At 43.0% G+C, this 23,679-nt stretch overlaps 1 protein-coding gene across 7 annotated transcripts in view; it reads left to right on the top strand.

The window, feature by feature from the left end:
• GLCCI1 (glucocorticoid induced 1) overlaps window positions 1-23,679 on the top strand; it is a 1,677,723-nt gene that overhangs the window by 1,224,085 nt on the left and 429,959 nt on the right. For 4 of the 7 annotated variants that reach the window (XM_044066483.1, XM_044066481.1, XM_044066482.1 and 1 more), the window contains one exon: window positions 16,368-16,484. In XM_044066483.1, the coding sequence (XP_043922418.1) occupies window positions 16,368-16,484 (117 nt within the window). The remainder of the gene's footprint in view (window positions 1-16,367; window positions 16,485-23,679) is intronic. The other 3 variants (XM_044066485.1, XM_044066484.1, XM_044066479.1) reach the window with 1 other exon arrangement.

The raw sequence follows: 23,679 nt of genomic DNA, 5'->3' as shown, positions 1-23,679 counted from the left end.
GCAACCTGAAAAGCAGTCTACCAAAACAACACCTGACATGACATGTACTCGAATCATTGAACTACAAGTACCAATATGACTCCATCATAGTCCAGTGTGATCCTAGCATTGAGCAGCATTCTGTCATCTCCAAGGCTGATGCCACAGTATAAACAGAAGATAATTGAATTTAATAATTCACTTTGTTTTTGGTGTCATTCAAAGGGAAACAATATATGCTAGCCTGAGTGGATATGATTGAAAAGCCACACTGCTTTGCCAGGGAGGGTGGCCTAATGGTTAAGATGTTTGCCTTACAAACACAATGTGCAGGGTTTGAGTCTTTCAAGGGATAATTGACTAGGCTTAAAATGGCTCACAAGGGCAGTTAGCTTAGTACTAATCTATGAACCTATGAACCTACCTGTACCCTCTAGGCTTTTATATAGGTTCATAGGTGTGTACTAGGCTAATGGCCCTGGAGCCTTTACAAGCCTACTCCATAGGATTATCCTGGAATCATGCCACTGGACCTTAATTCCCAGTGCCTCTGTCATGTAGTGCCACTGGAGTGATCCTGGGGTGAATTTTCTATTTCCAATCCACTCATCAAGATTTCTCTTGAAGAGGGCCAGTGAGGTGCTCTGTTTGACATGTTTGGGGAGTCTATTCCATAGCATGGGCAGTCTCTGGGTTATGAACCTGTCCCTCCAGCACATTCTGTTGATTGTGGTAATGAGGCTGAGGTCTCTGGAGCATGTGGTCTGGAGGGATTAGGATTTCTTTAGATGTAGCATTTCTAACAGCTAGATCAGACATGGCTTTGTAAGTCAAGCAGCAATCGCCTCGAAGTAGGCGATATGAGACAGAGAATAGTTGGAGTTTTTTTGAGTCTATCCATATAGGACAAGTGTTTAAGGCCTAGAATCCTCTTTGTGAGGTACTTTTGCAGCCTCTCCATTTGTTGCAGGTGTCTAGTGAGGTGCATGCCAAATGGGGCATTGTACTCGATGATTGGTCTAATGAGGGAAGAGTAGATGGAGACAATGACCTTTTTCTTCCTTGATGCAAAACCATTAGTAATGAGATGTGCCACATAGAAGGACTTTCTGACCACAGTGGCAATGTGGGGGTCGAAAGAGAGGTTGCTGTCAACCTGTGTTCCCAGATCTCTTAAAATGCCTTCTGTGTTCAGTGGACTACCATTGATGTGGTAATTCATGGGAACCAGGTTTTTTCCAAAGGGGAAGACGACACATTTTTTGGCATTGAGCTTAAGGCCATGGTTCTGACACCAGTCGTCGGTCTCAGTGAGGCCTTTCTGTAGGATATCAACATCACTTGGGGAGTTAATTATAGCTCCCAATTTGCAATCATCTGTGAACTTTGTCAGCCAGAGTCCCTTCATGTTTGGCATGGACTTCAGAGAAGTATATACCAAACAGGAGAGGACCCAGAACTGAACCCTGTGGGACTCCACTCATGACGGGTCAGAAGTCTGACTTGGAATCAGCTACTTTCACACTGTGGGTTCTATCTGTGAGCCAGTTTGCAACCTACCTAGTGATACAGGGGTTGATGCCTAGCTTACTGAGTTTTTCTATGATTCCTGATTGGGGAATGGTATCAAAGGCCTTGGCCAGATCAAGGTAGGCTGTGTGAGCCACCTTACCTTCATCCACAGCTCTGGTGACTGACTCCGAGAAATCGACCAGGTTGAGCAGGCATGCTCCACCCTTCACAAAACCAAACTGTGTGGGATCCAGAGTTTGTAGATTCCCTATATCCTTGTTTATTAAGTCCATGATGATGTGTTCCATAGCTTTGCATATCAGACTCATTAAGCTAATGGGGTGATAGCTCCCAGGGTCTGTAGTCACTCCTCCTTTGTGGAGAGGGATGACTGTAGCAGTGTGCCATTCGGTAGGGACAAAGCCTGAGGTGAGGCTGTGATTGAACAGGGCACACAGATGAGGTGCCAGTTCACTCTGTAGTTCATGTAGAACACAGACAAGGATATTGTCAGGTCCCATAGAAGCTGTATTCTTAGCCTTGAACAGTGCTGTTTTAACCTGTGCAGCAGTAATGCTGGGTGCCTGGCAATCTACTGTTAATGTGATAGGTCCTTTGGGAGGGGAGAGAGGGTTAAAGTTGGCACTGAATCTGTCGGCCAGTATACTGGCAGTATCTGTTGGCTCAGTATAGGAGGTACCATTGTGCAGTAGCTCAGAGCAAATCTGGGTATTGCCATGGAGATTCTGTATATAACTATAGAAGGCCTTGTGGTTGTATTTACTATCTGCTGCAATTCTATTTTTGTAGCTAGCTTTAGAGGATTTGATGAGGGATCTCAACTTTATGTTGAGGCTGATAAGGGAGTTTTTCCTGTCTTGGGATTTCACCTTATTCCACATCAGTTTCCTCCTTCTGTTGTATAGTTTGTTTGTCAGGGGACCACCAGATTGGCTTGCTCTTTTTGGAGGAGGGTTTCTTGGTTCTATTGGGTATGACGAAATCCTTGCATTTGTGTACATGTTCATACAGTGCACTGGTGTATGATTCGGCGGTCATGCAACTATTCTCCATTTGCATGGGTGCTGTGAAGTTAGCCACCTCTGTTTTTACGAGTCCAAAGTTAGCTTTGGAGAAGTTTTTCATGGTGGTTATCTTTGTGTGTGTGTGTGGGGGGGGGGGGGGTTCCAAGGTGATTAGTTTGTGGTCAGATCTAACCAGGGAGGACTTGACTATTGGTTTACATCAACGGTCGCCCATGTTAGTAATGACCAGGTCAAGGATGTTGCTACCTCTAGTGGGAGTAAGAACGAGCTGGTCCAGGGCATTGGAATTAATGAATTCCAGGAAACGTTGGGCAAGTGTATTGGTACATGAGTAGTTTTCCCAGTTAATGTAGGGGTAGTTGAAGTCGCCCAGTATGAGAGTGTTAGTTTGGAACCTAATAATCTCCAGGGTGCTTAGGAACGTGGAGTGTGAGTCTTGGGACATGGTTGGGGACCTATAGCAGGCTACAACCTGAATTGCTGTCTTACCCAATGTTAGCTGCACCTGAAGTATCTCTGATGTGTTATGTTGGAGATGTGTGCATCCTTTATGAATATGGAAACACCACCGCCTTTGAAGCTTTGGTCCAAGTTCTGGGGCCGAAAGGTGTGGAATGAGTTATAGCCTGGTAGTGTAGGTGTGCTTTCCGCTGCCTTGAACCAGATCTCTGTTACAGCACAAATGTCGATGTTCTACATTTTAAGGAGTGCTTTGAGCAAGTGCATTTTGAAATTTAGACTTCTAGCATTGAGCAGCATGACCCTCAGATTGCATTTGTTTGTAGCTGTTACGGTGGTAATTTGGTCTTTTGAACACCGCCTAAAAAAGGCGCTATAGGGATGGTAAGAGCCTTGACCAGTATCCAGAAGCCCAGGGATGACAGATGCATGCCATCTCTGACGAAGCACTGAGGTCTGTCAATCATGTCATCCCAGGCAGACAGATAATGGATCTCCTTAGAATGACACCAGAAACGTAACCAATTGTTGAAATCAATCATTTTCTGTTTGTACTGTGATATCATTCTGGATGATGGTAGGATGCTGTCAGGGCTAGGGTCATACCCGCCTGGGCTACATAATCTGAGTGCTCCTCCATGTCTCTTTTCATGTAGTCCAGGGAGGTATGTCTCAGGCATTCACACCCACATATACAATGACAGAGTCATATTTGTACCTGTTGTTGAGGGACCTGAGTGCATGCATTATGTGGCAGATCCTGGCACCTGACAGGCAGTTGACCATCACTTTCTCCTTATTCAACCTAGTGAGTGAGACATCAGTGTGCCTCACTATCGAGTCGCCTGTGACTAGCGTGCTGGGCATGCTGTTTTGCCTGAGGGGCTTTGGTTGAGTGGCACACTGTTTAGGAGAGGTGTGTGTCTCATGATTAGTGTTGTGTTGTGGTGGTCAAGTGTGCTTCTGCCTTGGAGGTGTCTGCTGTTTGGATAGATTTTTATTGAGAGCCTCCACAAAGGTGGGAGTGTGGTCTGTGTTTTTATGTGAAGGCAGTGCTGGTGTGTGTTCTGGAGGGCTATGTGTTGTGCACGTGTTGACCTTCTCCTCTTGACCAGCTTTTCCGGTCTTGGCTGGAGAGTGCATGGCTTCCAGTTTAGATATATAAGTGCAAGTCTGAGTGTTGGGAGATAAGAGGAGAGGGTTGTCTGTGTTCATTAGGCAGTTGCTACATTGCCTAAGGATGCTCAAGTTCACCAGGTTAATAGGAGAAAGCACAGGGAACTGACCTTTAGACATGCCTGGAGGGGCAGCCATTAATATTAAGTACTGGAGCTGTAAGTACTGGAGCTGTTTCCTTGTAGAACATTTAGAGCTGGTAGCACTTTTATGTGCTACAATAATTGCTACAAGAAGTCTGGTAAAGTGCTAGACTAATAAGCTAGTAAAAGTGCAGTAGAGGAGAGAACTAGCAGATCTAAGGGAAAGGTTGAAGAGCAGACTTTGGCACTGCTCAGAAGCTTACAAATAGTCCTGGATACAGCAAATCTGTATCTGGACTAGACTAGTTACAGGAAAGGCGGGAAACAAGTGCAAACATGGGCATTTAAACCAGAAAGTTGAAAGAGATGGAAAGACTGCCCAAACGGCCAATAAACTACAATTTATGGGCCAGAAACCACTCCTCTTGTGGTAGATAGTCTACCTAGTGCTTACCACTCCCATTGACCAGCTAGAAGGCTTCCCTCTGACACAGAAAGGCTTGTGGGGCTCAGACGCTTACAAACAGTCCTGGAGACAGCAATTCTGTATCTGGATTAGACTAGTTACAGGAAAGGCAGGAAACAAGCACAAACGCGGCCTTTTAAACCAGAAGGTAGAAAGAGATGGAAAAGCTGCCCAAATGGGCAATTAACTACAATTACTGTGCCAGAAACTAGTCTTGTGGTAGATAGGCTACCTAGTGCGTACCACTCCCACTGATAAGCTAGAAGGCTTCCCTCTGACAGAGAAAGGCTTGGGGGGCTCAGAAGCTTACAAACAGTCGTGGATACAGAAAATCTGTATTTGGACTAGACTAGTTATAGAAAAGGTGGGAAACAAGCACAAATGTGGAATTTTACATCAGAAAGTTGAAATAGATGGAAAAAAATGCCCAAACGGCAAATGAACTACAGTTTCTGGGCCAGACACCACTGCTCTTGTGGTAGATAGGCTACCTAGTGCTTACCACTCCCACTGATAAGGCTTCCCTCCAACACAGAAAGGCTTGGGGGGGCTCAGAAGCTTACAAGCAGTCCTGGATACAGCAATTCTGTTTCTGGATTAGACTAGTTACAGGAAAGCTGGGTAACAAGCACAAACACAGGCTTTTAAACCAGAAATTTGAAAGAGATGGAAAAACTGCCCAAACGGCCAATAAACTACAATTTCTGGGCCAGAAACCACTCTTGTGGTAGATAGGCTACCTAGTGCGTACCACTGATAAGCTAGAAGGCTTCCATCCAACACAAGGCTTGGGGGGCTCAAAAGCTTACAGACAGTCCTGGATACAGCAAATGTGTATCTGGACTAGACTAGTTACAGGAAAGGCAGGAAACAAGCTTAGATTTTTTTTTTGTAAAGTGGAAAGGGAGAAAGGAGAAACAGAAGATAATTCAAGGTTAAGGGCCTAAGTGGCTTGCCCTTCTCAAATGTTCTCTCTTTATTAGGTAGAATGAGCTAGTGACACTAGACTGGGATAGAGCTGGGATACAGCTGAACAGATGGGACTGGTAGGAGTGTCTGAAGTCAAAATATGATCTCACTGTACTTGGTTGAGTGAGCAAATGAGATAGACCCAGGAGGAGTGTTGAAACACAAATTTGCAGGAGGGGCGTGCAATTCCAAAGCCACCAAGATTAATACCAAAACAAGAATATATTGACTAAACTCTTGCCCCCCCCCCCCCAAGTGCCTTTTTGCAGGGCATTGGCAACTTGATAAATCTTCCAACATAACAAAACCAACCCAAGAAAATCTAAAGGTGTTACTGCTTAATGCTAGCAGTCTAGTCAGGAAACTCCACCTGTTGCAAGGTCTGCTTTCCCTGAAGAATGTATTCATTTGTGCAGTTCCTGGCACATGGGTCAAACCTGCACTGTAGCAGTGCACAGCTATACTGCCTTCCACACATTTAAACCATCTAATATACAGGAAGGTACAAAAGATGGCGGTCAGTCAGGAAGATGCACTTCAGCTTCTCCATATCCAAATCACCATAGGCAAAGTCTCATACCATATCCTTGCAAGCTATAGGTCCCTCTCCATGACCCATGAAATCCCTATAAAAATACTTTAAATTACTTGAGACACTATCCATTCAATCCAATGCCATATTCATGGACAACTTTAACTACTGCCACTATAAACTGGGAATTGTACCACTCATACGCAAGATGAGAGTTTCATGGACTTTGTAAACAGTAACACCCTTAGCCAGCTAACCCATACTCCCACTAGGTATGCAAACTTCCTTGACCTGGTCCTCACAAACATGGGAGAATGTTGCACCCTCCCTAGTGTAATATGCTCACTGGTCAAGATGCACCATAAAGCTGTCTTCTTTGAAATAAAAATAAAACTCAGGACTCCTGCTAAGCCTGGAACTTTCAGGAATTATTCTAAGTCATCCTTCTTTCTATTTAGTGACACCCTAGCAAAATTTCAAGCAACCCCCCCAAACCCTAAGAGTACTGCTGCCCATACAAAATCACTCACAGAAACCTTGTGTAATCATATTAATGTTTGCAGAGAGACAGCTGTACTTACCTGAACAAGTGCAGGATGAATGCAAAAAACAAGCCACTCGGGTGGAATCCCAAAATCTATAGGGGTGTCTAACAAAAGGAAGAAAATTATGGCAAAATTAGATGGAACAACGCCCAGTAAGATAACGCCCTCATCAATCTTAACCAGTAATTCAGGGGGCTAATCAAGTCTACCAAAGCCAAATATGAGGAAAAACAGCCTCCCAGGACAAGGACAATCACAAAGTTTTCTTCAGCTATGTCCACTATTTCGAAGGCAATACACGGCAATGCACCAAATTACTTGTAAAAGGTTCCACCTTTTCTAAGCCAGAAAATACATCAAATATACTGTCTGACAAACTTAGTTCTAATTTTATCCCCTCTGCCAGATACTCCTCAGGAAATGCCCACAACCATAACTCCCCCAATTACCACTAGCGAACAGGTCTTTAAGGCACACTCCATGGCCAATACCACTGCATCATTAGGCACCAGTAACATCTAAGTACACCTCCTTAATAGCATGAAACATGAACTATTGGGCCTATAAGAATAACTATTTAACCCCTGCCTCCAAACAGGCTTTGTGCTGAATGAATGGAGAACGGCAACAGTAATCCTGCTGCACAAGGGTGAACCATCCACAGGCCCAGGGAACTATCAATCCATAAGCTGAATTAGTATGTAAATCTATGGCAAGAATAATCTTGAATATGTACATGAAGACAAAAGAAACCATCAAACATTGAATCTAACTCAATCTGAGTTCATCAAGGGCAGGTCATACCTACTCAACCTTGTGAACTTCTTTGCAGTGGGTGAGAACAAAATGTGCATACTACCTACCTCGAACTGTCCAAGGTATTTGATACAATACCCCATTCAGGCATTGTAGACTAGATGGCTAAATTAGGTATTAACCCCTATGTCACCTGCTGGATAACCAGCTGGCTCACAGACAGGACCCAAGAAGATAGAATAGGAGAGTCTACATCCACAAAAAAAAACAGTCACTAGTGGAGTGCCTCAAGGCTTAATGCTGGGGTAGCTCCTGTTTGGCATCTACGTCTCTGAAGTCACAGCTAATATCAAAGGCAGCAGGCTGTACAAGTTCACAGATGTATACAAGTCAGGTGCAGTCATTGAATCCCTCCAAACTCAAATATGCTTTAAGAAGGCATGAGACAGAATAATAACTGGTGCCAAAGTCATGGTCTAAGGCACAACGACAAGTGAATAAAAGTAGCTTATGGAAAGACAGTCACCCCTGCAAATTACTGCACTGATGATACATCTCTGAGAGTAGACCCAGTGGTCAGGAATTTGGGAACATCTGTAGACAGCATCTTGACCTTTGATTTTCATATGAGGAAATCATTCAGTGTTGCACAACTTATAAGCAAGGGTATGCTATTTAGGTCCAAAAATGTCATGGTTCTACTGTACACTTCCCTCATAAGACCAATCATTTATTACAGAGCCCCAGGCATGTGTAACAACTGGACATCCTCAGAGGCTCCTCACAAAAAGAATACATGGTTTAGAAAACAAGTCCTATTTGGATCACCTTTTGCAAAGAATTTTCTGATCTGTCATTAATGGAACTGTTGCAAGTCCACAAAACAAATAGGAGCAGAAGCACCTGACCCAGGGGACTAAACCTTGTCTGCAATATAACAAAGACATGCTGTAGAGACAGGTATCTGTCTCAGGGGCTGCCTCTTCTATGGACCAGGCTTCACATCCATGTAAAGCAGAGATCTTCCCTGCTGTCATTCAATCAAAACTTGGATCAGTGGATGGGGAACCGTAAATATACCCCTGGTCTGGCACCTATGCCTTTATAAGAGAGGAAAAACTTAATGCTTGACCTCTCATGCCTTAGTCATATACCCCCCCACACACACACACACACACACACACATACAAAATCTATGGGACCACAACCTAGCTAATGTTATTGGATAGCATAGTTATGCTTTAAAATTCCCTTTATGGTTGTTAGCCTAATACTGAATTATGATGACAGCTTTGTTAAGGGCAGATCCTGCCTCTTAAACCTGGTCGATTTCTTTGAAACAGTCACCAAGGCCATTGACAAGGAGAAGGTGGTCCACACTGCCTACCTGGACCTCGCAAAAGCCTTTGATACAATACCCCACTCGGGTATTATAGATAATATCACCAGCTTAAATATAAACCCCTATGTCGCTAGATGGGTTGCAAACTGGCTCAAGGACAGAACCCACATGGTTAGAATTGCTGGAGCCATGTCAGACTCCAAACCAGTTACAAGTGGCGTCCCACAAGGCTCAGTCCTGGGACCTCTCTTGTTCGGTATATATTTCTCGGAGGTACAGGCCAACATGGAAGGACTGTGGCTGACCAAGTTCGCAGATGACTGCAAACTGGGTGCCATAATCGACTCTCCAGCCGACACAAGCATCCTCCAAAAGGGCCTCATAGAAACAGACAACTGGTGCCAGAGCCATGGCCTCGAGCTAAACGCCAAAAAGTGTATAGTCATCCCCTTTGGCAAAAACAAAGTGCCCACAAATTACCACATAGGTGGTAATCCATTAAGTATAGAAGAAGTAATTAAGGACCTGGGGACCCAAGTTGATAGCAATCTCTCATTTGACAACCACGTGGCCAAAGTGGTTAGAAAAACATTTTATATAGCCCACCTAATCATGAAGGGATTCACATCTAGATCAGGGGAGGTCATCGTGCCTCTTTACTCATCCCTCATCAGGTCCATAATTGAGTACAATGCCCCTTTTGGGATGTACCTTACCAGACACCTGCAGCAACTGGAAAGACCCCAAAAATACCTCACCAAGAGGATCAAAGGGCTCAAACAGATGCCATATGCTGCCCGGTTAAAGAAACTCCAGCTCTACTCAGTGACATATCGCCTGCTCAGAGGTGATCTGTGCCTGGTGGATAGCCATGTCCAACCCGGAATTAATGGACATGCTGCACCTCAGAAAATCCAAATCCCATCGAGCTATGCGCTCGAGAGACTTGAACCTCAGCACTGAAATAAATAGGACATGCTGGAGGGACAGATTCATAACCCAGAGGCTCCCTTCACTCTGGAATAAAATCCCAGTCCAGGTTAGGCAGAGTCCCTCATTGACTATCTTCAAGAGGAATCTTGATGAGTGGATGGGAGATCGTAGGTTTACCCCGGGTATCACTTCTGTGTCACTGTCAGACAGAGGCACAGTATACTAACCTCGGAAAAGGGCATAGCAAAATAAATTTAAAATGGGTGGCAAAAGCCAAACACACTCTGGCTAGGCTTATAAATGCCCTAGGGCAGATAGCCTAGTATGAACCTATGAACCTATTTTTAGTTAAGGGATTAGCTGGTGTAGAATATAGAATCTGTAAGTGAGCTTGAAGCTAGTTTATTAAAGCAAATCAGTCGAGGTCAGTGTTGACATCTGAATCCGAATGTTCAACGTAAGGATGGTCATAACATGAAGAAGAAAATACATGAGGAAAAAAACCTAGTTCAGTAAGTAAGGTAATGCAGCCAAGATATTTGTTCCAAAAGCAGAGAGCTGTAATCATTTGTACTTAAAAGCTCTGTACTTATGGAGAAATAGCAGCATTTAATGAACATGTAAATAACTGTATGACATTCTGATAATCAGAAATTTTTAGCCTGAGGGTGTTTTTTCTTGCAAGGCCAAAGCTGACCCTGTATACATTTAATCCTGCAGCTGAACAGGAAACATCAGTTAAGTGTGCGGGCATGCTTAGTAGAGATGTCAAAAGTCTTTGCAGGCTATGTTGTAAATCCATGTGGGAAGTGCTTATATATGCTGAGATTGTAAGAGCTTAAAGATATAACTGGTGTACTTGCTGATATTTAAAATTCATTCTCAAAACCCCATGGACTAATAATCTTTCAGATGGATCAAAGGAGAGTCTGATGTTTTAATGACTCTGCAAGTACTTAACATAATGTTACTGTGTAATGTAAGAACCATCATTCAGTTTGGAAATAGGAGATAAAAACTGCACAGATTCTGAGTGTATGAGCAGAAACCAGCCTAAAGTTAACAACCAGGGTTTCCTGCATGACTGATATGCTATTAAGAATGTAGCACAAATAGTTACCAAGTGTAACCAACTTGACAGAGTAAAACAGTAACATTTCCTACTTTAAAATGTAGAGCAGAAGTCCTTAAGTATATGCATAGATTACCCATTCAGAACGACAGTGACAAAACATTGGCAGGCAGACCTGTAAATACCCCTACACTGGGTATATGATATAGGACACAGGGTGTCGCACTCAGCGTACTGCAAGACTCGGAGAGCAGTCCGTTTGTTAGAGCCTTCTGATTGCGCCACAGACATGTATGCCACAGTGAGCTTACTCGTGGCAGTAGTATGCTGGGTACAGTACACATGACATGCGTGCCTAGAAACTGAGAAGGGTATACAGCACCGCCACCCTGCTTGGGTACAGTACTCACTGTAAAGGACTGCTGCAATACCTAAGCATGAATGCTTGAAATTCAGCACTGATTCAAATGGACTGCAGTAACATCAGGACACAGAACATCGACGTCTGTGCCCCTGTGTGAGTACACAACATTTAGCAGTCAGTGAACTGCACCCATAGGATAATGAGTGTAAATAACGTGTGGTAGGAGTGATGTCTTATCCAATGTATATTTGTACATTTCATATTAGTCAAGATTCCACACTGGAATTGGGGTAATCTAACATGCTTCTTATGTCCATGGGAGTGTGGTGCTTGGTTGATTTGAATGATTCTGTATCAGTTATTAAATGTCAGAAGTGATAAGTATTTGAAATGCTGAGACTTATAAGTCCCAGAATGCCAAGACTGAATGACCAAAAATGCAAATTTACATATACCAAGTCTGAAACTGCTGTTTCTCAAAATATTCCCTTTTCTATGAGGTGTGGTGATCTTGGAGTTGGTATTTATAACTTTTGGGGGGAGTAGAGCATTCCCTTATATTGGGAGGGGGTTACAGTGTTGCTTCCCCCTGCAAAAAAATAAATAAATAAGAAGTAATATATGACATTCACTGTTCTCCAGTGTTTTCATTCTTTTATTCTTTTTTGTCAGCATTTCAGGCCTTGGTATTATATTTATATGAGTCTTGATATTTCAATAGGTCAGAAGTATGTGCCTAAAATGACTGGACCAGTAACAGTAAACTGTAACAGTAACAGTAAATTGGTATTTAAAATTGCTGCATTTAAGGTAATGCACTTTAGGAAAACTAAATCAATTTATTTAATGTGAGGAACATGGAAACTACAGTAAATTAAAAAGACATTTGATATCATTGCTGGCAGCGGTGTAGGTTAGTTGCATATGAAATCAGATAATAGTGGAAACTGGAGTCTTAATGTTACTGAACAGAAGTAAGTAGGCCTCACTCTAGCTTCCTCATTCAACTTCTCCCTTCATACAGAAACACTAAGTACTTAGGTCCTTAAATAAATTATACTACCATATCTCCCACCTACTATCCCCTGCTGCAAGGTCTGCCATAGCCAAAAAACATCTCCCAAAAACTTCAGTATGGTTTGTTTCTTCTCTGTTTGAACTCACTCCAAACTATTCATAAACTACAACTTACCTGAAATAAAATATTAGTTTGCTCTCCTAGTAGATGTAAATAAACACCATTGTGAACTATTAAACCAAGATAAATGGCTTTCTATTACCAACAGGGCAACCTACCTCTAAGCCATCCTTAATTAAAAAATTTCTTCACAGTGGTTATTGTCCCCTCTTAAATAGGTAAACCATTCAGTAAAAACTACAAGAAAGACACAGACAAACTAGAGTCTTCACTGTGTAATATCTTAAGCTCCAATAGTGGAGGTCCATGGGATATACTGAAATAACCACAAAATAACAGCCAGTAATTTAAGCCAGGTCCAGTGAACTCCACTTTAAAAATGGCAAAACAACAAAAAGTTACTGAAACCACAAACTGCTCACTGCATACATGTTTATTAACAAACAGATAAATAAAAGTTGAAGAAAACTCTAGTTCAAAAACTTTCGCCCAGTCAGATTTCTACAGGCATATTGAATGAATTCACAAACAAGCATTTATATTATTATCATAGTCACATGATCATCTTAATTAATTACACTCGTTTCTGAAACTCTCTAAGCGTGTGTTTTAAAGAAACACTTCCCTTCAAACCCGGTGCTATATGTGCCTCTAGGTGTAGTACCCAGTAACACTCTTCCATTTCTGTACATTCTTTGATATTGCCACTATGTATTGTGTCAGTTAAAACCTTTAGTATAGAAAACTTAAAAACATGATTAAAGCCCTTTTCCTTTTTATGTTTGTGTAAAGGTGTTGACAGATGCTTAGCTATGATAATAATATAAATGCTTGTTTGCAGATTCATTCAGTATGCCTGAAGAAGCCTGAATGGATGAACGTTTTTGAACTAGCTTTTGCTTCAATTTTTATTTATTTCTTTGTTAATAAACATGTATGCAGTGAGCATTTTGTAGTTCCAGTGACTTTTTGTTGTTTTGCTATATATTGAAATGACCCCTTAAGGACATAGTGTTTCAGCTGCATAGCTTCTGAATGCATGTGACTTTTGATTTTTTAAATCCTTATGAGTACACTAAGACCAATAATGCAAACTCCGACTAGCTGACCTCCATCCATCCGTCCACAACTCCTTTTTCCATTTTTGCACATGGGATCATAGTGTCACCTCAACAGTGACAATCATCTAGAGCCAGGGTTCACACTGCTAGCTGGTTAGCCCTGCTGTGGTTATTCTTCATACCACACACTCGCACACACACTCACACCTATGGCCAATTTTTGAGTGGCCAGTCCACCTACTGCATGTCTTTTTGTTCTTTTTCTGATCTCCTTAGTGTAGCATAAATGGATAGTTTGACTATATTTTAGCAACACTGAACTTAACATCAAGCCAGCCTTTTGTCCATGAACATTTTAATCTCTGTGTTTCTAAAGTATAGCCAAACAATCTACTTAGGCTGTACAGAAGAAGTCAGAAAAAAGACCAAAACGTGGGTGTGCATATATAGGCAAATTTTATATTTATTTTAATTTTTGGAGGGTTTGGGCAACAGTAAAGTGCAGAAATCAGTCTGGCTTTTATAAATGGCTGTTCATTTTCTAGGGAAGGGCCAGATTTTCAGAAGGAGTGCCATTTAGGGTCAGGGGCAATTTTAGACAATGTTCTGGTTCTAATGTAATGAAGCATTGTTATAGTGCTATATAAATGTTTATTGAATTTATGTATATAAAAACAAATTCAAAATGGAAATACCAAATAAACCAAAGTAGCAGCATAATTAGTAAATGAAAAGTTTGTCTTGCTGGTCATGAGATCTGGTCCAAAAAAGCCAAATTCCATGAAATCCTAAATGTTTATTAGTGTTCTGGTAGTTTAAATCCTGGAATTTTACTGGTGTGTTCCAAAAAAAAAAAAAAAAAAGAAAAAAAACAATGCTTTGCTGTTCATGTCTTCTGCTGTCATAGTGTTAACATGTATCCTTTTTAACTTAATTAACCCTAAGACATATGCAGGTGTACCCCTGCCTTGTTGTTTACACTGAAAGCTACAAAAGCCTAGAACAACCTGTGAAAATAATGTTATATTTAACACAGCATCAACAAACAAGAAGTTTAGAGATGGCATGTATGTTATCCATGTAATGGATATTAGTATTTGTTTTTTTTTTTTTTAGTTTTTTTTTTTTTGGTTAGATGGTCCGCACAGCTATAAAAGAATAAAATATGTCTGTGTTCTCCTTTTTGTTTCTCTCTCACTTTCTGTCTCAAAAATACAGATTTTTGTTTTAATCAATGTGTGATATAAGTGACGTTGCTTAAAATTGCTTGCATAGCAACAATGGAAAGGCATTTTATGTTGAATAGCATTTATAGTGAAACTTATTGTGTCTAAAATACACATTATAAAACATTCAACTAATCTGTGCTTTTTTAGCTCTTTCTGTTGAATAAAATGTGTTATACTTTTAGACTGCTTTATTTGTTATATCCCTATTTTATGCAGTAATTGCAGATTAGTCATTTGTGATTTATGACTGAAGAGGCTCTCTGAATCATCCCTCTTAGCCTGCTTTGTGCTAGGCTAGAAACAATGCTTTTCAGTGCTAAACCTGAAAAAGTCAAACCTGCTGCGTAATAAATTTTCTGTCATATTATTTCAACCTCTACTGACTGTTCCTAAAATAAAAAAGCATAAATAAACCGAATGCCAAAATGCATTGCACTTTAGTATGTGATTCTATATTTATAACGTGAATGTTATCATCGGTACTGTTAATGCAACTTATAATTAACCTTCTACAATGAACACTTCTGAAATAAGATTTGTTTTTCTTTTCAAATTGTGCTGGATTAAGCCAAAAATGTGTTTTTTGGCTTTCATCACTGTGGTGCGCTTGAATGCTATTGTCTCTGTTTAAGGTCTCAGCCCATACAGATCATCTTCATACACTTGTGGACAAACAGTTCCTTGACAACATAATTCAATGAAAAAAATTAAATGTCTTGTGGGCAAGCCATGACCCAGAGGTTACTATATGAGGTGTAATAGTACGATGGTGTAGCTCTCATGACACAGGAAGTAAAAACTAAACTATTTGTCAGATGAACTGCGACTTCCACCAGCTGTTACTGTTTATTTCTTTAACACCTTCTCCAACTGCTTCCATAATTTTTGTGCCTAACTTTTGCCTTAGTACATGCCTTTTTCCTATTCACTCACACTACCTTTGTGTGTTTCTAATCCATGGTTTCCTGTTGGCACATGGTCTGTTTTTTGTTCATAAATGAAATATTAGTGTGTGGCACGTATTTTTGTACTGTTTGCATCAAACATGATATTTAACCTTAGTCAACTTACTAGGTCAATATCTATTCTAGAAAAGTATCTGTCATAGAAGTAGGATTGTTTTGAATAAGTGTACAATTACACAATATATTTCCATTTTTTTCAAAATGCATCTTTTATTATGCTTATAAATTAATTAAAACATCAGTGCTTACAATAAATGTAACAATTTCTACAGGGTAATCCATTGCATTTATCACACTAACAGCAAGATAAACTATTAAACTAAAATATGTCATTTTCACTTGTGGGATGTCATACTGCTTGTAAAAATCATAGTTGCTTATAACTACTACTCTGCAGGGTACTTATAAATAAATTAAGGTATTTCTAATTTTCTTCTAGCAATGCCTACAAGTCTCTTGATATCTTACCTCAAAAATAATTTCTTGAGAGGTTGTTTTCTGTGTCTGCATAATTGTGCACTATGTCCAATTATTGTTCTGGGATGCGACTCAAGCAACTTTTGTAGTTAAGTCTTGAAAGAGTTGTAGTTTTAATTATGCATGCTATGTCAGTTGTTATCTTATAATGTTGTTAAATGTTTTTACTGTTTGCACTGCACAAAGGTTATTTTAAAATTGCTCATTATTAAGCCAGTAGATTAGCTGGTCGCTATGCTTATGACTTTGTATTTCATTTTTAGCAGATCGCAAAACTCAGGCAGCAGCTGCAGCGCAGCAAACAGAGCAGTCGTTATAGTAAAGAAAAGGACCGCCAGTCACCACTCCATGGCAACCACACTGCAATCTGTCAAACTCAGGTAAGCCACGAGTTCTGACTCACATTTCTTCAGTATATTTCACCAGTCCTGAAAATTTGTGAGAGGAAGAGACAGGAGGATACCTCACTGTTCTTTAGTTGCAAAAATATGTGTTTAATATCATACTGGTGTGGTATGCGAAGCATTTCAATCCTTAAATGTTTCTGTTTTTCTTTCTTATTTGTGCTGTATAGTAATGAACTGCACTAGGAGTACATGGAAATGCATACTGTATGGGCACTTCTTTTTCCTGAGGAATATTTCTTCGCTGCTGATTGCATTGTTTGGGAGGTGAAGTGCAAACATGGATGCAGTAAACTACTGTTGTTACGGGACAGATGATTTAGCTTCAAAGTACAGTTATTCTGAGAGATGCATGCAGTGCAGTTCGGGTGTATTATGACAGGTGTTTTATTTATTTGTTGTGTTAACTGGAATAAAACATTGGTTTCTTTAGAATGTTTATGGATTTAGTCTGGGAGGAAACAAAAAAAGGATGAATTCTCATAAAAAGGCTCTCAAAAATTGAGAAAACTAAATAAATACACCGATGATTTTTAACCATTGCATGCATATGTAACACTGTGTCGTTATAGAATCACTTGTTAGTCCTGCTGCATCATGAAACAAATTCTGATTGTCGAAAGCCAGTGAAATGAAAGGGGGGGGGGGGATATCACTGAAAACTATCACACAATAAGTTATGCCAACATCCATTGTGTGTTTTTTAACTCCCATACCTCTCTAAACAAAATATGCCAACCTTAAGGTTGTAGCACTTGAGAGGCAGTTATATTTAGTTAACTGGAAGTTTTCTGGGATGGTTATTTTGGTCCGGGCCAGTGTGTCAGGTAGTCAAGGTTTGGTTCAGAGTGTCATGGAGAAGAATAATGTTTAGAATCCTGTTGCCCTGTACAGTATTTCTACCTCCAGTACATGATGCGGGAGGTATCACAGATAAACTTGTCTTTACACTTGCTGGTGCAGCACTCCCTAACTCAGTAAGGTTGGCACTGCACTCCCTAACTCAGTAAGGTTGGTGCAGCATTCCCTAACTCAGTAAGGTTGGCACTGCACTCCCTAACTCAGTAAGGTTGGTGCAGCACTCCCTAACTCAGTAAGGTCGGTGCAGCAATTCCTAACTCAGTGAGGCTGGTGAAGCACTCTCTAACTCAGTATGGTTGCTGCAACACTCAAACTCAGTAAGGTTGCTGCTGCACTCTCTAATTCACTAAGGTTGGTGCAACACTCCCTAACTCAGTAAGGCTGGTTCAGCACTCCCTAACTCAGTAGGGGTGGTGCAGCACTCCCTAACTCAGTAGGGGTGGTGCAGCACTCCCTAACTCAGTAGGGCTGGTGCAGCACTCCCTAACTCAGTAGGGGTGGTGCAGCACTCCCTAACTCAGTAAGGCTGTTGCAGCACTCCCTAACTTAGTAAGGCTGGTGCAACAGTCCCTAACTCAGAAAGGTTGGTGCTGCACTCCCTAATTCAGTAACACTGGTGCAGCACTCCCTAACTCATTAGGGCTGGTGCAGCATTCTCTAACTCAGTAGGGCTGGTGCAGCACTCCCTAACTCAGTACGGCTGGTGCAGCACTCCCTAACTCAGTAAGGTTGGTGCAGCATTCCCTAACTCAGTAAGCCTGGTGCTACACTCCCTAACTCAGTAAGGTTGGTGCAGCAATCCCTAACTCAGTAAGGTTGGTGCAGCATTCCCTAACTCAGTAAGCCTGATGCTGCACTCCCTAACTCAGTAAGGTTGGTGCAGCACTTCCTAACTCCATAAGGTTGGTGCAGCACTCCCTAACTCAGTAAGGTTGGTGCAGCAATCCCTAACTCAGTAAGGCTGGTGCAGCACTCCCTCGCTCAGTAAGGTTGGAGCAGCATTCCCTAACTCCATAAGGTCGGTGCAGCACTCCCTAACTCCGTAAGGTCAGTGCAGCAATCGCTAACTCAGTAAGGTTGTTGCAACACTCTAACTCAGTAAGGTTGCTGCTGCACTCTCTAATTCATTAAGGCTGGTGCAACACTCCTTAACTCAATAAGGCTGCTGCTGCACTCCCTAACTCAGTAAGGCTGGTGCAACAGTCCCTAACTCAGTAAGGTTGGTGCTTCAATCCCTAACTCAGTAAGGTTGGGGCAGCACTCCCTAACTCAGTAGGGCTGGTGCAGCACTCCCTAACTGAGTAAGGTTGGTGCAGCTCTCCCTAACACAGTAAAACTGGTGCTGGAGTCCCTAACTCAGTAAGGTTGGTGCAGCACTCCCTAACGCAGTAATGTTAGAGCTGCACTCCCTAACTCAGTAGGGCTGATGCAACACTCCCTAACTCAGTAAGGTTGGTGCAGCATTCCCTAACACAGTAAGGCTGGTGCAGCACTCCCTACACAGTAAGGTTAGTGCTACACTCCCTAACTCAGTAAGGTCAGTGCAGCACTCCCTAACACAGTAAGGGTGGTGCAACACTCCCTAACACAGTAAGGTTGGTGCTGCACTCCCTAACTCCATAAGGTTGATGCAGCACTCTCTAACTCAGTATGGTGGGTGCAACACACCCTAACTCAGTAATGTTGGTGTTGCACTCCCTAACTCCATAAGGTTGATGCAGCACTCCCTAACTCAGTAAGGTTGGTGGAGCATTCCCTAACTCAGTAAGCTTGATGCTGCACTCCCTAACTCAGTAAGGTTGGTGCAGCACTCCCTAACTCCATAAGGTTGGTGCAGCACTCCCTAACTCCATAAGGTTGGTGCAGCACTCCCTAATTCGGTAAGGTTGGTGCAACATTCCCTAACTCAGTAAGCCTGGTGCTGCACTCCGTAACTTTGTAAGGTTGGGGCAGCACTCCCTAACTCAGTAAGGTTGGTGTAGCACTCCCTAACTCAGTAAGGTTGGTGCAGCAATCCCGGACTCAGTAAGGTTGGTGCTGCACTCCCTAACTCCATAAGGTTGGTGCAGCAATACCTACCTCAGTATGGCTGGTGCAGCACTCTCTAACTCAGTATGGTTGCTGCAACACTCTAACTCAGTAAGGTTGCTGCTGCACTCTGTATTTCTGTAAGGCTGGTGCAACACTCCCTAACTCAGTAAGGCTGGTGCAACACTCCCTAACTCCATAAGGTTGTTGTAGCACTCCCTAACACAGTAAGGTTGGTGCTGCATTCTCTAACTTAGTAAGGCTGGTGCAGCACTCTCTAACTCAGTAAGGTCGATGCTGTGCTCCTAAACTCAGTAAGGCTGGCGGAGCACTCCCTGACTCAGTAAGGTTGGTGCAGCACTTTCTAACTCAGTTAAGGCTGGTGCAGCACTCCCTACATCATTAAGGCTGGTGCAGCACTCTATAACTCAGTAACACTGATGCAGCACTCCCTAACTCAGTAACACTGATGCAGCACTTCCTAACTCAGTAAGGTTGGTACTGCACTCCCTAACTCAGTAAGGCTGGTACAGCACTCCCTAACTCAGTAAGGTTGGTGCAGCATTCCCTAACTCAGTAAGGCTGGTGCAGCACTCCCTAACTCAGTAAGGCTGGTACAGCACTCCCTAACTCAGTAAGGTTGGTGCAGCATTCCCTAACTCAGTAAGGCTGGTACAGCACTCCCTATCTCAGTAAGGTTGGTGCAGCATCCCCTAACTCAGTAAGGTTAGTGCAGCATTTTCTAACTCAGTAAGGTTGCTGCAACACTCTAACTCAGTAAGGTTGCTGCTGCACTCTCTAATTCTGTAAGGCTGGTGCAACACTCCCTAACTCAGTAAGGCTGGTGCAAAATTCCCTAACTCAGTAAGGTTGGTGTTGCACTCCCTAACTCCATAAGGTTGATGCAGCACTCCCTAACCCAGTAAGGTTAGTGCAGCACTCCCTAACTCAGTAAAGGTGGTGCAGCATTCCCTAACTCAGTAAGCCTGGTGCTGCACTCCCTAACTCAGTATGGTTGTTGCAGCACTCCCTAACTCAGTAAGGTTGGTGTAGCACTCCCTAACTCAGTAAGGTTGGTACAGCACTCCCTAACTCATTAAAGTTGGTGTAGCATTCCCTAACTTAGTAAGGTTGGTGAAGCAATCCCTAACTCAGTAGGGTTGGTGCAGCACTCCCTGACTCAGTAAGGTTGGTGCTGCACTCCCTAACTCCATAAGGTTGGTGCAGCACTCCTTAACTCCATAAGGTTGGTGAAGCACTCCCTAACTCAGTAAGGTTGGTGCAGCAATCCCTAACTCAGTAAGGCTGGTGCAGCACTCTCTTACTCAGTAAGGTTGCTACAACACTCTAACTAAATAAGGTTGCTGCTGCACTCCCTAACTCAGTAAAGTCAGTGCTGCACTCCCTAACTGAGTAAGGCTGGTGCAGCAATCCCTGACTCAGTAAGGCTGGTGCTGCACTCCCTAACCCCATAAGGTTGGTGCAGCACTCCCTAACTCAGTAAAGTAGGTGCTGCACTCCCTAACTCAGTAAAGTAGGTGCTGCACTCCCTAACACAGTAAGGCTGGTGCAGCACTCTCTAACTCAGTAGTATCGGTGCTGTACTCCTTAACTCAGTAAGGTTGGCGGAGCACTCCCTGACTCAGTAAAGTTGGTGCAGCACTTTTTAACTCAGTTAAGGTTGGTGCAGCATTTCCTAACTCAGTAAGCTTAGTACAGCACTTTCTAACTATGTAAGGTTGCTGCAACACTCTTAACTCAGTAACGTTGCTGCTGTACTCTCTAATTCAGTAAGGCTGGTGCAGCAATCCCTAACTCAGTAGGGTTGGTGCAGCACTCCCTGACTCAGAAAGGTTGGTGCTGCACTCCCTAACTCCATAAGGTTGGTGCAGCACTCCCTGACTCCATAAGGTTGGTGCAGCACTCCCTAACTCAGCAAGGTTGGTGCAGCAGTCCCTAACTCAGTAAGGCTGGCGCAGCACTCTCTTACTCAGTAAGGTTGCTACAACACTCTAACTAAATAAGGTTGCTGCTGCACTCCCTAACTCAGTAAAGTCAGTGCTGCACTCCCTAACTGAGTAAGGCTGGTGCAGCAATCCCTGACTCAGTAAGGTTGGTGCTGCACTCCCTAACCCCATAAGGTTGGTGCAGCACTCCCTAACTCAGTAAAGTCAGTGCTGCACTCCCTAACTCAGTAAGGCTGGTGCAGCACTCTCTAACTCAGTAAGGTCGGTGCTGTACTCCTTAACTCAGTAAGGTTAGCAGAGCACTCCCTGACTCAGTAAGGTTGGTGCAGCACTTTCTAACTCAGTTAAGGCTGGTGCAGCACTCCCTACATCATTAAGGTTGGTGCAGCATTCCCTAACTCAGTAAGGGCGGTGCAGCAATCCCTAACTCAGTAAGGCTGGTGCAGCACTCTATAACTCAGTATGGTTGCTGCAACACTCTAACTCAGGAAGGTTGCCGCTGGACTCTCTAATTCAGTAAGATCGGTGCAGCAGTCCCTAACTCAGTAATGCTGGTGCAACACTTTCTAACTTAGTAAGGCTAGTGCAACACTCCCTAACTCAGTAAGGCTGGTGCAACACTCCCTAACTCAGTAAAGTCAGTGCTGCACTCCCTAACTCAGTAAGGCTGATGCAGCACTCTCTAACTCAGTAAGGTTGATGCAGCTCTCCCTACATTGTTAAGGTTGGTGCTGCACTCCCTAACTCCATAAAGTCAGTGCTGCACTCCCTAACTCAGTAAGGCTGGTGCAGCACTCTCTAACTCAGTAAGGTCGGTGCTGTACTCCTTAACTCAGTAAGGTTGGCGGAGCACTCCCTGACTCAGTAAAGTTGGTGCAGCACTTTTTAACTCAGTTAAGGTTGGTGCAGCATTCCCTAAATCAGTAAGCTTAGTACAGCACTTTCTAACTATGTAAGGTTGCTGCAACACTCTAACTCAGTAACGTTGCTGCTGTACTCTCTAATTCAGTAAGGCTGGTGCAACACTCCCTAACTCAGTAAGGCTGGTGCAACACTCCCTAACTCAGTAAGGTTGGTGTTGCACTCCCTAACTCCATAAGGTTGATGCAGCACTCCCTAACTCAGTAAGGTTAGCGCAGCACTCCCTAACTCAGTAAAGTTCGTGCAGCATTCCCTAAATGAGTAAGCCTGGTGCTGCACTCCCTAACTTAGTAAGGTTGTGCAGCACTCCCTAACTCAGTAAGGTTGGTGTAGCACTCCCTAACTCAGTAAGGTTGGTGTAGCACTCCCTAACTCAGTAAGGTTGGTGCAGCAATCCCTAACTCAGTAGGGTTGGTGCAGCACTCCCTGACTCAGTAAGGTTGGTGCTGCACTCCCTAACTCAGTAAAGTCAGTGCTGCACTCCCTAACTCAGTAAGACTGGTGCAGCACTCTCTAACTCAGTAAGGTTGGTGCTGTACTCCTTAACTCAGTAAGGTTGACGGAGCACTCCCTGACTCAGTAAGTTTGGTGCAGCACTTTCTAACTCAGTAAGATTGGTACAGCACTCCCTAACTCACTAAGGCTTGTGCAGCACTCCCTAACTCACTAAGGCTTGTGCAGCACTCTATAACTCAGTAAGGCTGGTGCAGCACTCCCTAACACACTAATGTTGGTGCAGCACTCTAACTCAGTAACACTGATGCAGCACTCCCTAACTCAGTAAGGTTGGTGGAGCACTCCCTAACTCAGTAAGGTTGGTACAGCACTCCCTAACTCAGTAAGGTTGGTGCAGCATTCCCTAACTCAGTAAGGCTGGTACAGCACTCACTAACTCAGTAAGGCTGGTACAGCACTCCCTACGTCATTAAGGTTGCTGCAGCATTCCCAAACTCAGTAAGGTCGGTGCAGCAATCCCTAACTCAGTAGGGTTGGTGCAGCACTCCCTGACTCAGTAAGGTTGGTGCTGCACTCCCTAACTCCATAAGGGTGGTGCAGCACTCCCTAACTCAGTAAGGTTGGTGCAGCAATCCCTAACTCAGTAAGGCTGGTGCAGCACTCTCTTACTCAGTAATGTTGCTACAACACTCTAACTAAATAAGGTTGCTGCTGCACTCTCTAATTCAGTAAGGCTGGTGCAACACTCTCTAATTCAGTAAGGTTGCTGCTGCACTCCCTAACTCAGTAAAGTCAGTGCTGCACTCCCTAACTGAGTAAGGCTGGTGCAGCAATCCCTGACTCAGTAAGGTTGGTGCTGCACTCCCTAACCCCATAATGTTGGTGCAGCACTCCTTAACTTAGTAAAGTCGGTGCTGCACTCCCTAACTCAGTAAGGC

The sequence above is a fragment of the Protopterus annectens genome, chromosome 3.part1 (genome assembly GCF_019279795.1).
Source record: "Protopterus annectens isolate FY-2018-M chromosome 3.part1, PAN1.0, whole genome shotgun sequence".
Classification (NCBI taxonomy): Eukaryota; Metazoa; Chordata; order Ceratodontiformes; family Protopteridae; genus Protopterus; species Protopterus annectens.
Note: the sequence above shows the minus strand (reverse complement) of the source record. Positions and strands in the feature narration are given on the sequence as shown.